Below are 16061 nucleotides of genomic sequence, written 5' to 3' on the forward strand. Positions count from 1 at the left end.
GGAAATTAGCTTATCTCATCTCTCACATGGAGAATTTCTAAAAGTCTTCTGGACCCAATCCAAAGAAATTCTGATTCAGGAGATGGGGAGGGTGGGGCCTATGAATTGACATTTATCTCTCTCTCTTTTTTTTTTTTTTTAATTCATGAGAGACAGAGAGAGAGGCAGAGACAGAAGCCAGGACCCCAGGATCATGACTTGAGCCAAAGGCAGATGCTCAACCACTGTGCCACCCAGGCATCCCACATTTCTCATTTCTAACCAACTCATAGGCCATGCCAAGACAGCTGGTCTGAGAACCACTGCCTGGAGCCATTTTTGTCCTAACCCACCAATAGCTTAATGGTAACTACACTATATTCACAGTACTTTTTTTTTTTTTTTTAGATTTTTATTGGACTTAACTACTCATTTTGTTCTTAAAAATTTTTTTTAAATTTAAATTCGCTTTCCAACAGAACACACAGTGCTCATCTCATCATGGGCCCTCCTTAATGCCTGTTACCCAGTTACTCCATCTCCCACCCACCTCCCCTTCTGCAACCCTGTGTTCCCAGGATTAGGAGTCTCTCATGGTTTACCTTCCTCTCTAGTTTTTCCCCATTCATTTCCTCCCCTTCCCTTATGGTCCCCTAAAGATTTTTTTTTTTAAATTTATTTTGAGAGAAAATGAGAGAGAGCACATGAGCAGGGGCAGAGGGAGAGGGAGAAGCAGACTCCCTGCTGAACAGGGAACCTAATGTGACTTTGGACTTGATCCCAGGACCCTGGGATCATGACCTGAGCTGAAGGCTTAACCATTTGAACCACCAAGTAGTGCCCCTCAAGGTACCTTTTAAGAAGAGAGGTAAACTCTCTCGGATCCCATGGGAATTCAGAATCCTAAGGAACGTACTAACTTGGCATGCAGGAACAAGCATACAGTGACCTTGGTCTCAAGGTTTATCCCCCCCAAAACCACATTTGTACCATTTCTCAACATCTCGGCTGTTAGAAAATATATAGTTGACAAACATGTAATGAGAGCAAACTGTGCAGCTTTCACTTTGTCCAGGAGTGATCCAACCAGCAAGCTGGTGGAAGGAACTAAGTTGGCTGTGTAGTAGTCATGAAGAGTCTCCTTAACCATCTCAGGTCCCGAGTGGGCCCCTTTTCTTGCTTCACTAACAGAAAAACATATCATCCTGTTCCCATCACTGACATACCAAGCCCAAACAAGCTGCCTTCAGAGAGCTAAAACACTTTGTTTGGCTACAGGTTCTTTTGTTTTCTAAGAATGTTTGGTATTGTCTGGTCATTCTCTTGATAAGAACCTTTATTATATTGATATGAAGCCTTGTTTCTACTCTGTGTACCTATGTCTACATAGCTCTTGAAAGGCAAAGAAAGCGGTTCTTCTCAAGGTAATTGCAGTCCCTGCATATCTGATATATGGTGACATATTCAACTAAGATCCATAAATACCAGCCATACGCACTCAGACTTTTTTGTATAAAATCAGTAGATTTGGTGAGTACCCTGTGAATGGGTTGGAGTAGTAGCTAATCACACAGTAAAGGTAGCTAAACTCAAGCCAGAAAATAATAAATAAATAAATAAATAAATAAATAAACTCAAGCCAGGGTTGGATATTTTATGGATGCCATCAGGAGCTTCTGGGTTGGGATGCCTGGGTGGCTCAGCAGTTTAGAGCCTGCTTTCTTCAGTCCAGAGGGTGATCCTGGAGTCCTGGGATCGAGTCCCACATTGGGCTCCCTGCATGGAGTCTGCTTCTAACTCTATGTCTTTGCCTCTCTTTCTATCTCTCATGAATAAATAAAAATCTTTTTTTTTTTTTAAACGAGCTTCTGGATTAATTGTTCAGTGAACAGGGCTTTCTAAATGACTTCAGCCTGTGATGGGGCCAAGAGCAGAAAGTAGTACCCTTCCATCCATTTGGAAGACCAGGCAAGACCCTAGAACATACAGTGACCCTGGAAAATGTAATGGATGACTCAAAAACCATGCCTATCTCCAAGAAAACTCACACTCCCACACTTCCATTTTTTTAAAAAAGTGCTTTAACTTTTTTTTTTTTATAAATTTTTATTTATTTATGATAGTCACACAGAGAGAAAGAGGCAGAGACACAGGCAGAGGGAGAAGCAGGCTCCATGCACCGGGAGCCCGACATGGGATTCGAGGATCGTGCCCTGGGCCAAAGGCAGGCGCCAAACCGCTGCGCCACCCAGGGATCCCAAAAAAAGTGCTTTAACTTTTGAGGCAGTTGCCTCTACAGTCAAGGAAATGAAATAACCAACTATGCCTCTGCCCAGAGTGGAAAGCAAATCCATTTTCACGTAGAGGCATTTGGAAATTCCCTTTAGCATGTTAGGCATAATTGAAAGGTGAATTATTAAATATTGAGTACAATTAACAATAAAGAAAAAAACATCAGATTTTGAATTGTGAAACCAAACAGCTCATTTTGAATGTACACACTAATTTTTCTTAACGCAAGTTGCCCTCAATTTTTTAAGAAAAATTTGTCCTCCTTTAGGGCAGATGAGGGCCCAGGATCGACCCAACACTACCACCTAGTGGTGAGATATACTCATAACACTACTCTTCGCTTAAAATGCACCAGATCCATTTGCCTTTTCTTCCCAAACTGCTCGATTAAAAGGAGGTCCCTTCGGAGACTGTCACAAAGTGAAATAATAATGAAAAGGAACACTGAAAAGTTCAAATGTAAATTAAAAGCTTTATTGAATAAAAATGTTTCAGACTAAGCAAGACTGTAATAAAGCAGAATATTTTACATCTCTAAAAAATATTAGAGCTAAATCTCTAAAAATGCAGTACAAAGAAAAGTCTATAGCTTAAAATACCTCTCTCCCCCACATACAGTTTGGAATATCAATTATGTACAACAAATGTACTCAAGTTTATAATGTTCCAAAGCCTTAACTACTAGAAAACCATCTCCCCCCCAAAAAAAGCCTATAATTGATTTAATTGCACCCTGGAAATACTGTCTGCCATAAAAATCAATACATTTCAGAGCTGAAAAGTTTTAAAAAAAATAACTAGTGTCCCAGAAAGGAGATATCAGAAGTGGAATATAGGGTTGGGGAAGAGGGGTCTGGGCTCAAGTGGTTTAAGGCAGTTATTTTCTGTTATTCCTCCTTAAACTCCTCACTTTGCGTTAACATGCAACATGGCAAACGACACAGAAGATCTTATAAAAATACTGCAGCTTTCAGTAAATTGTGAGCTGCACAGATACCACCAAAGAAAAAAGGAATCACTTGGGGTGGAATCAAACTCATTGGCAAATATCAGAGCTTATTTAAGACAATGGATCTCTCCAAGCACCAAATGTGCTCAAAAAGTGCTCCCAAAGAATGGTTGTATTATAGCCCAATAATCCAGTTCAGGGTGTGGTTTAGAGAATGGATGCATAGCAATAAATTCCCCATACATATCAGAGTAAGAAAATTAACCTAAAAAAAAAGTCTTAAAGATTAAATATTTGATCTCTTAACAGATGAATGCTAAATAATTAAATTGGTATTCATTTGAAAATACACAAACTGTGCCCTTTATACTAAAGTGCATTCAGTCATAATGTTTAGGTCCCTAAACCCCTACTGAATGTTCCCTAATTCCATAATTGAATTTTTAGTGTAACACTGTGCTACTAACCATCTATTCTGTATTGCTACTTGGGAATACAGTGGAGTTTGGACTGTATCAGTTGGCATATTCCCCCCTCACCATAAGACTTTAAAGCACTTACATATATCATTATTGCTAAATTAGAGAACTTAAGTAATATTACCTCTAGCACTTAGAATTGGTTCACTTAAGCGGCAGTATGGGATTTTTCTGAAGCAAGAACTCTTCCAAGATGACTTCCACATAAATTCTGGTTCATGCAAGATACCTGTCTATGCGCATCACTTTGATAAAGGGCAGCGGCTCGCTAACACTAACACAAATTTAAGGCCCAGCACCATTTACAGTTGGTCATTCCTCATCCTCATCCTCGTCCTCATCATAGTACCGATTTCTCTTTATCTGTTCCTCCACAGACAGCTCTTTGACTGATTCTCCCTCCCAGAATCCCATATCCTGGGATTTCTGATTCTGGGTCGTGAATTCTTTAGGGGAGGTATTGTCTGCAAAGCTGGACCAATTTGTAGACTTGGGTTCTAGTGGAGACTGCTGTTTGAGGTTTCTATCCTCTTCATCTACGTTCGCACCATTTTCTATAAGATTCTCACTCCCCATCTCAAAACCATGATATTCCTTGATTCTCCTCCCTGGTTCCCCTCCTCCAATCTCCTGGCTTTGCCGGGTTGTTTTTCCCACACTACCATTCTTTTCGGAGGTATTGGCATTTTCCACTTGTTTCCTTTCTGCTGTCATTCCTCCCATAAACTCCTCACTCTGCTCTGACATGCTCCAGCCTTTCCGTATAGGTGGGGACAAGATTTTTGGGCTCTTGACTGAAGTGGTTCGAAATGAAGCTGCTACAGTGAATGGGCGGCTTCTTTCTTTCAGCGAAGATGATCGTCTTAGCTTCTTCAGATCCAGATCTACATCCTCGGGAGCTTCAGGCTTGCTCATTTCATCCTCGGGAGGCCATTTGGGCTTGGATACTTTGATCCCTTCCTCCAGGGTACTTCCTGAACTACCAAGTTCAGTGGGGGGCGGCCAGGCGATCTTCAGCTTCTTGGTTTCTGCTGGCTTGTCTTCTTTCTCTGGCTGAGAGGAGGCCTTGGCTTCCATACTTGCTGTCAGCACACCCACCTTGGCAATGGGGGCATCTTCTACCCCTGGGCTCTGAGGGGTTTCCCCCACATTTGGAAGCTGGGCTGGTCTTTCCAAAGTCCCTTCATTTTCATTTTTGCTTGCCCACAGATCCTTGTGTGGTCTGTGCCCAAAGCCTTCATCATAGTTGCCTTTAGCTTTAAAGAGCTGATTGAAGTGAGGCTTGCAGTAGATTCTCCCATGTAAAGATGCATATGTTCCTAGACTGTTGTTAAGAGAAAAAGAACATAAAGTTAATAGATCTGTATGCTCCCATTTATACTAGCAGGCTGAAATTTGGCAACTGCAGTGTTCTCAGAAGATGTTAAGTGAGAAAAGTATCTTTAAAAACACATCACCTGGAATTCTTTATCTCTCCCTTTCAAGCACATTTGTTTTATTACCCTTATAAAAACATGCTCATTTTTAGGCCCGAACCCTCACAAGGCTTCATGTGTTACATCCCCCTATTTTCAAATGATTTCACTCCCTTCTGCCAAAACTGTTAAAACAACAACAACAACAACAACAACAACAACAACAACTATTTTTCCAGGAAGTCTTCCCTAGGTAAGCCCACCTCTCTCCAACCACTCATAGATTTCCTATTTACAATCTATAGCTACTTATAATAATATTCCTTTGTACAAAGTTGAATCATTTTCCTCCGTGTTTCCCATTTGTGTTATAATTTAAAAGTACACCTCTACAGGAGTAGGTATAATGCTCTGCAAATGGTTTGAACTCACTAGATGCTAGTGACTGAATATGGTTAATAGGAGCACAGTAAGCAGTAGCCAGGAGGTAAATCTACTCTAGTATCAGTGCTGGACAGGCTTTTAGGAGATTTGGTGTCTCTTGCAGGATAACAAATTTTAAAGGGGATATAAAAACAATAGCATTTCCACAGAGGAGATATAAAAATTCAGAAACTTAGAAAAATATGTCTTGGAGAAAAAAGTTAATACTGTGGGCAGAAGAACCAATGAATAGAAGTTACAGAGGCACATTTTGGCTCAGCAGAAGGGAAAGTGGTCAAGCTAGAGCGATCTTACACGGGAGCTAGGTATCATTCCCTGTGGAAGTGCCACACAGATGCCAGCACACCTTTCAAGAGTATTTTAGAAGGAATGTTTACTCTGAAAAGAAAGCTGGAGGAAGTGACTAGCCTAGTAACTAGCCTAGTTACTTTCTTCTCTAAGACTCTATGACTAAAATGAGTTAATATGGAAGATGTCCCAAATTTGTCACATTTCTCTCCCTCTTTTTTTAAAGATTTTATTTATTTGAGAGATAGAGGGTGCGTGTGTGAATGGGGGAGGGGAAGGAACAGAGGGAGAGGGAGGAGCTGACTCCACACTGAATGCAGAGCCCAACACAGGCTTGATCCCTCGACCCTGAGATCATGCCCTGAGTCAAAATCAAGAGTTCCGATGCCTAACTGACTGAGCCACCCAGGTGCCCCAATTTGTCACATTTTTATCCATACTTTGAGTTACTTGGAAGAAATGATACATAATTATTTTCTCAGAAATACATGCTCTTCAGGGTCTATTATTATGGTTATTATTACCATTTATACAGTGTTTGGGACATTTTCAAGTAAAGGCTTAGACAAGTATACTCTAAAGATTTTTAAACTTTGTGATTCTATGAGACCAAGGGGGAATCTTCTGCTAATTTAAGTCACAGGGGTTTTACCTGCCACCCATAGGATTTAAGCTCCATGTAAACTAAACATGTAAAGTATCAATGTACCAAGAAGTTCCAAACACCAAATATTTGTCCAACACCAAACACCAAAAGTAAATGGTACTTTAACTTTTCTCAAGGACCTTCAATAGCACACTCCTTGTACAATAGCTTCTAGTACCAGTACTCTAAAAACCAAAGACTCCCTTTGGTGGTCCAATGACACAAACAGCCTGTTCTGGTCCGGCTTACCTAAGTTTGTTGTTGCAGTAGGAGCAACGGAAACAGCTGATGTGAAACACCTGCTGGTTAGCGAAGAGACGTTCCATGGGGTAAACTGTCTTCTGACATTCCACACAAGTCTCTCTTGCAGGTGCCTGAAATTTCTAGAATGAAAACGGTAACATTAGCACAGGCAGGGATGAGTTTGTCCTCTGCTGAGATGTGCCCCGGTTTTACTTTGTTAACTAAGGGCTCCCTTACCTGTCAATTCTCATAGGAACACTAAGCCTGTTATGACGCTATAGCTGACTTTTTAAGGCCAGGAAGCTCTCCTGAATCCCTTTCCCCGACTGGCTGGCTGCCCCAAGGGTAGCAGCCACTGAGGCTGGACTACAGAGGAAGGTTTGGATAAGCCACCATACACGCACAAAGGTACACACAAAATGGTTCCACGGACAGGAAATTAGAGGAGAAAATGTCATCACGCACAGAAGTTTGTTTGATTCAACTGCCTGGTAAAAGCAGGACAGACTTTTATAAGAACAGATTTGGATAAATTTAAAGGAGAGGAAGAGCAATTTAGCATAATATTTTATCCATTAGGCACAATATTTTTAAATAAGTCAAAACTGACATATAAATGTAAACATTTTAAAGAGACAAACTATTTTATTAGGACTCCAGAAGAAAGCATAGCCCAACAAAGCTATTGGTTCTATCATCTTCTTGGACACCAATGGAGAGGGGCACCCGGCTGGCTCAGTTGGGAGAGCGTATATGGACTCTTGATCTCAGGGTTGTTAGAACCCCACACAGGGTGTGGAGCCTACTTAGAAAACAAAAAACAAAAGACATGAAAACAATGGAGAATAAACCTATTGTAATGGGGAGTGAAAGATCATAATAGACTGGGAATTCATGAACTGTACAGTGTGGAATAGAGTGGCCTGGGCAGAGCTGTTTTAGCTGGTAAACCCAATCCTAAACATAAAATAGTTGGTAGTATAGCACTGAGGAAAGTCAGAATTCTCTAACAGCTAAGTTTTTACATAAGAAATGGTTACATGAAAAAAAAAAAAAAAAAAAAAAGAAATGGTTACATGGCTACTAGGGGCTGGGGGTAAGAAGTCCCTAGGTGTATGTAAACAATTCTTGACTTGCCCCAGCAGAAACACCTTATCCAGCAAATGCAGGAGCAGCTTGGGTTACAGTGGCTGGGAAGCTCTCACAGGCACCTGGGTAGGGCCAAGGGTTTGGGGAGGCTCTGCAGCCAAGACTCAGGTGGTGGTAAATAATGCAAATCAGTCCCAAGGTGCAGGACTTGAATGGTTAAGATAAGCCAAAAATAAACTAGGTTATGGGGAAGACAGAACTTTCATTAAAACAACAACAACAACAACAACAACCTGAAAATAGTCCCATTAAAAATTCAGACTGCTGATTCACTTGCTACATGATTTACCAGGAGGTAAAGCAAAAAATAGGAATGGTTTTCCACGTGGATCTGGACAGGAAACAAAAGTAGAAAATGAGGGGAAAAAAAAGCCATAAAGGGAAATCTCTATAAAAGGGAGTTTAATAGAGTTTAGTGGTAAACTCCCAAATAGCATCAAGGGATTGAAGAACAAAGGAACAGAACTGAGTGGAATGGCTCAACAGCCTCCTTCCATTCCTAAGAATCAAAGACCAGTTTGACCCAGTTTACCAAGCGTAAGGGAGGTGTTTAAATATGATCAAATGTTATTGTAATTGAATACTGTTGGAAGTAATTAGGGCCTTATTGGGAGCTCAGAATTTTTATATGACACTTCTAACAAGACAGAATTAAGTAGAGATGTCAATGCATAGTTTTAATTAGGTTTGCTCTAAAAAGAACTAGGTCCTTGTCTAGCATGCAGGAAATCCATTAAAATGCCAAATAAAATTTGGGTATAATAGTTCAGTTGACCGCATCGGAGAGAGCTGGTACAGATCACAATTCACCTGATATAAAAGTCATAGGTCAATGTATTTATTTCTCAGACTGAAAATCTTTTTCAGCTGCAGGTTGGCTTTCGTATTTTTTTTTTAGCCCTTAGGAGGACAGCATTCATTCTGGTCAGTGAAGACAGAGCAGGGGACAGGAATCTCCCAGGGTACAAGAGGAGATGGGCATTCCTGTGCAAATGGGGACTGGAGCTCCTGAGCACACCTCCATCACACACACACACACACACACACACACACACACACACACGACACACTGGAGGAGGGTGCAGCCCCGGGAACAGAAAGGAGAACCTGAGAGAAAGCTGAAAGCTGAGCTCACGTTAGGAAAGTGGAAGGCAGGAGCAGAAATTAGGTACCGGAGGAGCAGGAAGCAGAAGCTGCAAGAGACAAACAGGAACCTTCAGTGAATACACAGCATTTGGGGAGGGGGCGGCCTGGAGCACTTTACCGCAGCTGAGCTGAAACTCAGGTATAGACTCAGAGCCAAGAATAAGGCCACGTTTTCTCTTTTGCAAGTAATTCGGCTAATTGTGGCGAAAGCAGCCTCACTCCTCTCTACCTGAGGCTGGGACATGGCCCAGTTCAGGAGAGCGAGCTGTTCTGAGCCTTCACCCACACAAGGAGTGTCTCATTAACAATTCTTTAGTGTCTTATTATCTCCCACACCTGACCCACAATGGCTCTCTCTTGAATAGGGCCTTCACCCACGCAAGTGAAAAGCCATTCCTCCTCCTCAACATCAAATTAATAGACTGCTAGCCCAAACATCTGACTAATCACAAGCTTCTAACTAACCAGACCTACCAGAGTCCCATTATTCCTATCCAATTTTTACACAGATCCTTTTCAATATTATTTAATGTTTATGTGGCAGCTGCCCAAGGGCCTTCTGGTTTCATAAAGTCAAGAGGATCCCAACTTGGTAAAATGCCAAAATCAGAGTGGCTGCGTCTGTGCCTCCCCTTTACTTCCTCTGTCCTGGGCTCTCAGCCACTTTTCTGTAATTGCCCCCATGTCTATTCAGACGACAGGAAGCATAGTCAGTGCCCAAAAATCCCTACCATTATGGTAGGCCTGGCATATATCCTGCCCATGCCTTCATGGCATGCTCGGACTTGGCACAGCCATGTTTAAAACGCTGTCAGTATTAGAATGTTAGACATTTTTAATCTTTAAAATATATTTTTTTCACTTGGTCAGATGTTTTTCATCTCTCCTCCCTCACCCTTTTTCACATATAGAAACTACAGCACCAGGATGTCAGGTTCCTTATCAAAGCTCACACGGTCAATTAACAGAATTCAAATTAAAACTCAGAACTCCCGATTCACAAACCAAAAGAGCATTTTCTAAATTGTCCTGGCACGTAATTTTCCGTAACTAAAGGAAACTCTTTGGGGACAAGAGCAGATGCTAACCCAAATGAAAATAAACTCACTATAGCACTTCCAACAAACTACGGTCCTCACTTTATTTCAAATTAAAATATGTAGATAGTATCTTTGAGATATTTAGGAATGAATGAGGTAATATATACATAATTGATGTTCATAAACACTGTCATGTCTTTTCCATATGAGGGATCTTACAGGTCCTCTGTTGATCAGCATCTCCACAAAGCTATTTTTCTAATAAATGTGTATGGCTTCATCTACATTCTTTCACCCTCTTGCCTTACATATATATTTCAGTTCAATGAAAGGTGTAGTTGGGAGATTATAGATATGTATGTATTTATATATATATAATATATAAACAACACATATATATTGGTGGGGAGAGCTGGCAACAGACAGTGAAGCTAACTAGCCTTTGGACATGGTGAAATCAGAAGAAAATTATGTATTGATGTCAGGTTTCCATCCCGCAGAACACCACAAAATGCCTTTCATTCCCTCCTTTCCAATTGGTGCAAAATATCTAGGTAATTAGATTGAAATTCTTCACATACAGTAAATGGTTGGGCCAGCTCTGTGCAGCCTTAACCCTTCCCCTGGCTTTCTGTGAAACTTTCTGACAACATTTTGGAGATAAATCTTAAATAGACTGCTCTACATGTCGAGGTTAGTGTTCTGATAAAGCAGTAATAATGTAGATAGTAAAAAAAAGATTCTAGATGCCTTTCTAGCATAATTCCAATAGCTTTGCAAAATAGCATAAAACCTCCTACCCTGTCCATAGAGGAAGGAACACTAGCAGGGCACAGAGAGAGTGTCCTCTCATGCAGTCTGCCATGTTTTCTCTCCACATCCATCAGCAGGACCAGTCAGGGAAGCTTTGGTTGTCCTAGTGGAGACAAGTGGGTGTACCCAGAGCTGGCCACATGTCCTCGCCTTCTTCCTATCTTTCCTCCTGGAAATATTTAGGGGATAACTTCTCTCAATGGAAGGACATAAAGCCTAAGAGACCTCTGGGTATCTTAAGTAGAAAGGTCCTGATCTTTCTCACAAGGTCCCCTGAGCTCTGCTCCCAGAACATCTTTTTTGAGAGTGAACCTGCAACTTCAATTTCACTAGCACCAGGTCTCATCAACTGCGCTGACCAGTGTTCAGAATAGATGAATAAAACTCTTACTTGTAAGGACCAGTATCATTTTTTTACTTTATCAAGCTAAAGTTTGAAATGAATCGCATCTCTACCTTAGATGTCCTATTTTTCAATAATAGACACATAGGCACTAAGGAACAGTTTTTCCAGGATGTGTGGGACCTAAAAATCTATTCTGAGTGAACAAGTTTATTCTTAGCTGTATGTAATTTCCCCAAGTGGAGAAATAACTTCTGTTGCATAGTCTATAGCCATGAGACCAGTTACGCCAGCAGGTCTTCCTATAAACACTAAAGTATATATATACTTGCCTTCAGAATGTAAGGGATAAATTTGAGGAGGAGGAAATAAACTACCCTTAAATAAAAGTGGAGATGTGATTGAATCCCATCTGCATCTGTACACCATAATCATTTGAGTTTTGGACGATAGGCAAACGTAGGGAGCCAGGCCAACTTTATAAAATGTTCAAAACCTGAGGTGTATGTCTGGTGAAAGCAGACCTGTCTGCATTCTACTGCTGAGTGACTAGGGCCAAAGAATAGGCATGAGTCTGGGAGCTTCATCTCCACCTCCTCATATCTCTGGTATGCTAGGGAGGACCTAAGTGGGGTGCACTCTATCCCTACTCACTCAGCAGCTCAGAGCCTGGAGTCTGAATCAAGGAGGGACCTCAAAAGTCCAACCCAGCACCAAGAAGTCTGACTAGCAGTTGAGGGAGGGAAATGAGACTGAGTTGAGAATTCAAATACACCCAAGAACAAATTTTAGTTCTTAGACAAGCCACGGAACTTCCCTAATCCCTCAGTCCATGGCCAAGTCAGATTTTCCGGCTGCTCTTGATCCAGAACCACAACCCAAGGACTCACATCTGGGTAGGGTTGCTGTTGGACAAGAAATTAACCCCATGACAGTTGCTACTTCGTTGGACTCCAGATACTGGACAAAGAAAGTGCTGATGACAGCATGAGCAGAACATTAAGGCCAGAAGAGGGGGGTCATGTTGAATACGCATGTAGCTCAATCACTATTAACTATCTTTCCTCCCTTTACTCACTTTCTCTCGCTACTTTCTTCACCTTTTGCTCCTTTTCATAAATCCTTCATAAATCCTAGCTTCCCATAAAATTTTCATTCATGTTCTTTACCCCTCTCCCTTCCCTTTTTAAATTCACCCTTTAAATTCTGGATTCTCCCCTTTTCCTCCTTTTGTTCTAAACCTTCACCTATGTCCTGTTACCTTCATCCTTTTTATACACTAGGACTTTCATCAAGGCACCAAATATGCCCACAGTTGAGAGATAAAAGTGCGGCTGATGGGTGCATGAAGTTGGGGCAGTTACAAACCACCAAAAACACTAATTCTGGCACCTGGGTGGTTCAGTGGTTGAGTGTTTACCTTTGGCTCAGGTCGTGATCCTGGGATCTCTGGGATTGTGTCCCACATTGGGCTCTCCACAGGGAGCCTGCTTCTCCCTCTATGTCTCTGCCTCTCTGTGTGTCTCTCACGAATAAATAAATAAAATCTTAAAAAAAGCCCACTAATTCTACTTATTGCATTTCTTTCAAATGTTAGAACTCTCTAAATAAAACCCAGCTACTTAAGAGAATACCAGAGGAGGAAGATACTAAAGAAGTATGGGTTTGTTTGGTTATTAATCCAAATGGCTAAATTGGGACTGCATTAGCAAAGCATTCCATTAAAACAAGTCAGGTAGGGGATCCCTGGATGGCTCAGCGGTTTAGTGCCTGCCTTCAGCCCAGGGCTTGGTCCTGGAGTCCCGGGATCGAGTCCCACATCAGGCTCCCTGCGTGGAGCCTGCTTCTCCCTCTGCCTGTGTCTCTGCCTCTCTCTGTCTGTCTCTCATGAATAAATAAATAAAATCTTAAGAAAAAAAAAAAGTTAGGTAATAAAGTCCAAAGTAGGTACTGGGTTTTATTTTTTGACCTTTATTTTTATAAAGGTCAAATATAGACATGAGATTATTTATATGTAGAAAGGGAAAAGACTTTTTAAAAAACTAATGGATAAAAGGAGGCCAGAGATTGAATAGCCTACTGAAGTCTTCTTAGGGCACAAAACTTTTGGACTTTCCCTAACATCTAATATTATATACCGTAGTATAAGTGTTAACTTGAATGCCCCATCTTACAGCAAATTGGCTGGCCAACCCCTGCTGCAATGTACATGTTCTTTCTTTAAAGAAGCTAGCCACTGATTATGTTACAATCCAGTTCTAAAGACCAGGGAGCCACCCTCTTTAAGTCGACATACATGTCTCCATCCAATGGGCTGATCTTATTCAACAGATCATTTTTTAATTTCTTGAATTTCTCATTTTGTGATCTTTTGCCCATTCACAGATTTATGGGCTTCCCTCAAGAAAAATCCCCATCATTTTCTTTAACTTTGGGTTTCCTTAAAGCTTTCATGAAGTTTCCAGATTTCAAACTAAGAGCTATTAGTGAACCTCTCCCCTCCTGGCTCAAAAACATCTGAGCAGAAGAAAACAAAATTTCTAGGAAAAATGATAGGCTTAAGTATGCCCTTATTTGATGTTTTCCTCCCCAGGAAAGTAAAAACAGGTTCAAATGAATATAAGGATAGAAGGTGCAATGAGCTCTATTAGTAAACCAATGTCTAAAGGCTCTGATAGAAATTGTTATCATACCTTCACTGGTTTGGGTGGAGAACTTTCAGAAAGGCTGGAGGCTCTGGCATCTGGATTTAGTGGCTTGGGATGGACAGGCTGCTGGGCCTCACTCTTGACCTGGAAGTTACCTGCTTGAATTACAAAAGGAAGACATTTTATAGTCTCAGGGGAAATCTCAGAAAGAGTTCCTCCTCAAAGTTTTGGCACCTCCACTATGGTCAGGTCTTTTCAATACTAAGAAAAACACAGCTCTTCTAATGCTAAAAGCTATGCTTTTAGGTTCTGGGCTAGGAGACTTTTTCACCTGTTGCCACACACAGCAGGAATCCAGATCACCCTATCAGAAGAGCTTTCTTCCCCCCTCCTCTTGTAGTATTTGTCATTTTTAAAGCCTGTTTGTAGATGTTGATAGCTTCTTTGATAGTTAGCACCCCCAATAACTCCTTCTGGGGTGCTTCAATTGAAGTTGGAAAAATGAATGTGAGGGTATAAATTTCATACTGTGTACATATGTGTGTGTAATCTGATGTGGTCTTTTTGATCAGTCCTATAGCAGATATCTATGGGTGGAGATACGTTTGGAAAAACATTCCATGAAGGTTTTTTTCATAATCATTGATGTGTCACCTGCATTAGTTAATTTCCTGCAATATATTCACTGTGTGGAAAACTGAACACAGAAAAGTGCTACTAAGGAACCATAAAAGAATTCCTTAAAATGTAGAGTTAAGTCAACAACATACTAAAAGATTAAGGCTTATTTTTCAAATGTTTTGCAAACCTAGTCAAAACTCAGAAAAATTTCTAGTCTAAGCAAAATGACTGCAAAAGGAATGTTCTTGGATTCAAGCAGCAAATTTCTCTGAAATTTTAAGGTAGGATTTACTAGAGATTTGTTAAACTCCTACGTTAGTTGCTGAGTTTTCAATGCCTAGTAATTAACCTGGAGAGAAGCTAGAAATCCATATATATTAAAAGAAATACTGAAAATCAGAATCAAAAGTGGCTATAGTAAGGAAAAAAAACCACCAATTTTTGTTTTTGAGAAAAGTGAGGCTCGGAATGGATAAAAAGGTGATAAAATTCAGCACCAAAAGGGAAATCTCTAGAACGTGGCTGGAAGGCAGACAATGGTACACATGTAGATAAGCAGAGAAAGATATATTTTCAAAAGGTTACTTAAATGCCAATTCTTTATCCCTGTAAATGAATAAAATCTTTCTTGGCCAAACTCCTATTAAAATGAAACTTCAAAATTAGTTTTTATAGCCTGAACCCTGACAAAAGGCAGGGTAAGTTCACTGAGAGAGGCACCAAAGGTATTCAGTTTGCCCCCAAGTAGTCATATCAAATTTAACTTCTCCCTAAGCCATGGAATGTGTGAAGGGTATGCAAGCACCAGTCCTTGAAATCCAGTGAAAGATTTGATCAGCTAAATTGCTGGATTTAGTCTGCTACATTCTCAGCACGGACAGCAAGGGGGACATTCCCAGACCAAATACAGGATACAGAGCAAGAACCTCACCCTCCAGATCTAAGAACAAATGCTTACGGGAGTCATCTTCAGCAGGAGTGGAATGGACTGCCAGGCTATTCTCAGCTGCGGAGACCTACAAAAGGGAGGAATTAAGAATCACATTAAAAATAAAAGAGCAAACTGCTGTTAATGCCATAAAAACCTGCTGACGCTAGTCAGTCACTGGCTGCCTGGGGGAAATAACGGGCCCCAGAACAGCTGAGCATTTAAACAAGAGGCAGCAAAATGTCTTTTATGAGGATATTAACATGCCTCTCAATTACAGAGTAACGGGAGAAACAGACTGCACTCAACTGCCAAAAGTGTGCATCATCTCCCTTTATAAAAGAACTTCTAAACCTTATCTTTCTACTGTCAAAAAAAAAAAGACAAAACAACACCCTCTATCAGAGAGAACAAAGCTCCTCACCATATAACTATAGCTCACTCCAAGGCAAGATGAAGTTTTCACATTAGGAACTATTTTCATTCCTTTATTTCCTAATTCCTTATTTCCCTACCAGATATATTCTGCTGAAACAAGTCTGCCAGTACAGAAGACCTTTTGATAGCTAAAAAACAAATTTACCAAAAAAACAACTTCCGGTATTAATCTTCAAGTTTTCCTTTTCAATCCCAAGTCT

General features: G+C 40.7%; 1 protein-coding gene across 6 annotated transcripts in view; it reads right to left on the bottom strand.

The window, feature by feature from the left end:
- Nucleotides 1-2723: 2723 nt before the first annotated feature.
- Nucleotides 2724-16061, bottom strand: part of LIMA1 (LIM domain and actin binding 1) — an 88439-nt gene continuing 75101 nt past the window's right edge. For 4 of the 6 annotated variants that reach the window (XM_038577635.1, XM_038577631.1, XM_038577637.1 and 1 more), the window contains exons 8-11: nt 15454-15511; nt 13920-14032; nt 6742-6875; nt 2724-5023 (exon numbers count right to left, since the gene is read on the bottom strand). In XM_038577635.1, coding sequence (XP_038433563.1) covers nt 4012-5023; nt 6742-6875; nt 13920-14032; nt 15454-15511 — 1317 coding nt within the window. In that variant the 3' untranslated portion in view covers nt 2724-4011. The remainder of the gene's footprint in view (nt 5024-6741; nt 6876-13919; nt 14033-15453; nt 15512-16061) is intronic. The other 2 variants (XM_038577636.1, XM_038577634.1) reach the window with 1 other exon arrangement.

This window comes from Canis lupus, chromosome 27 (assembly GCF_011100685.1).
Source record: "Canis lupus familiaris isolate Mischka breed German Shepherd chromosome 27, alternate assembly UU_Cfam_GSD_1.0, whole genome shotgun sequence".
Lineage (NCBI taxonomy): Eukaryota > Metazoa > Chordata > Mammalia > Carnivora > Canidae > Canis > Canis lupus.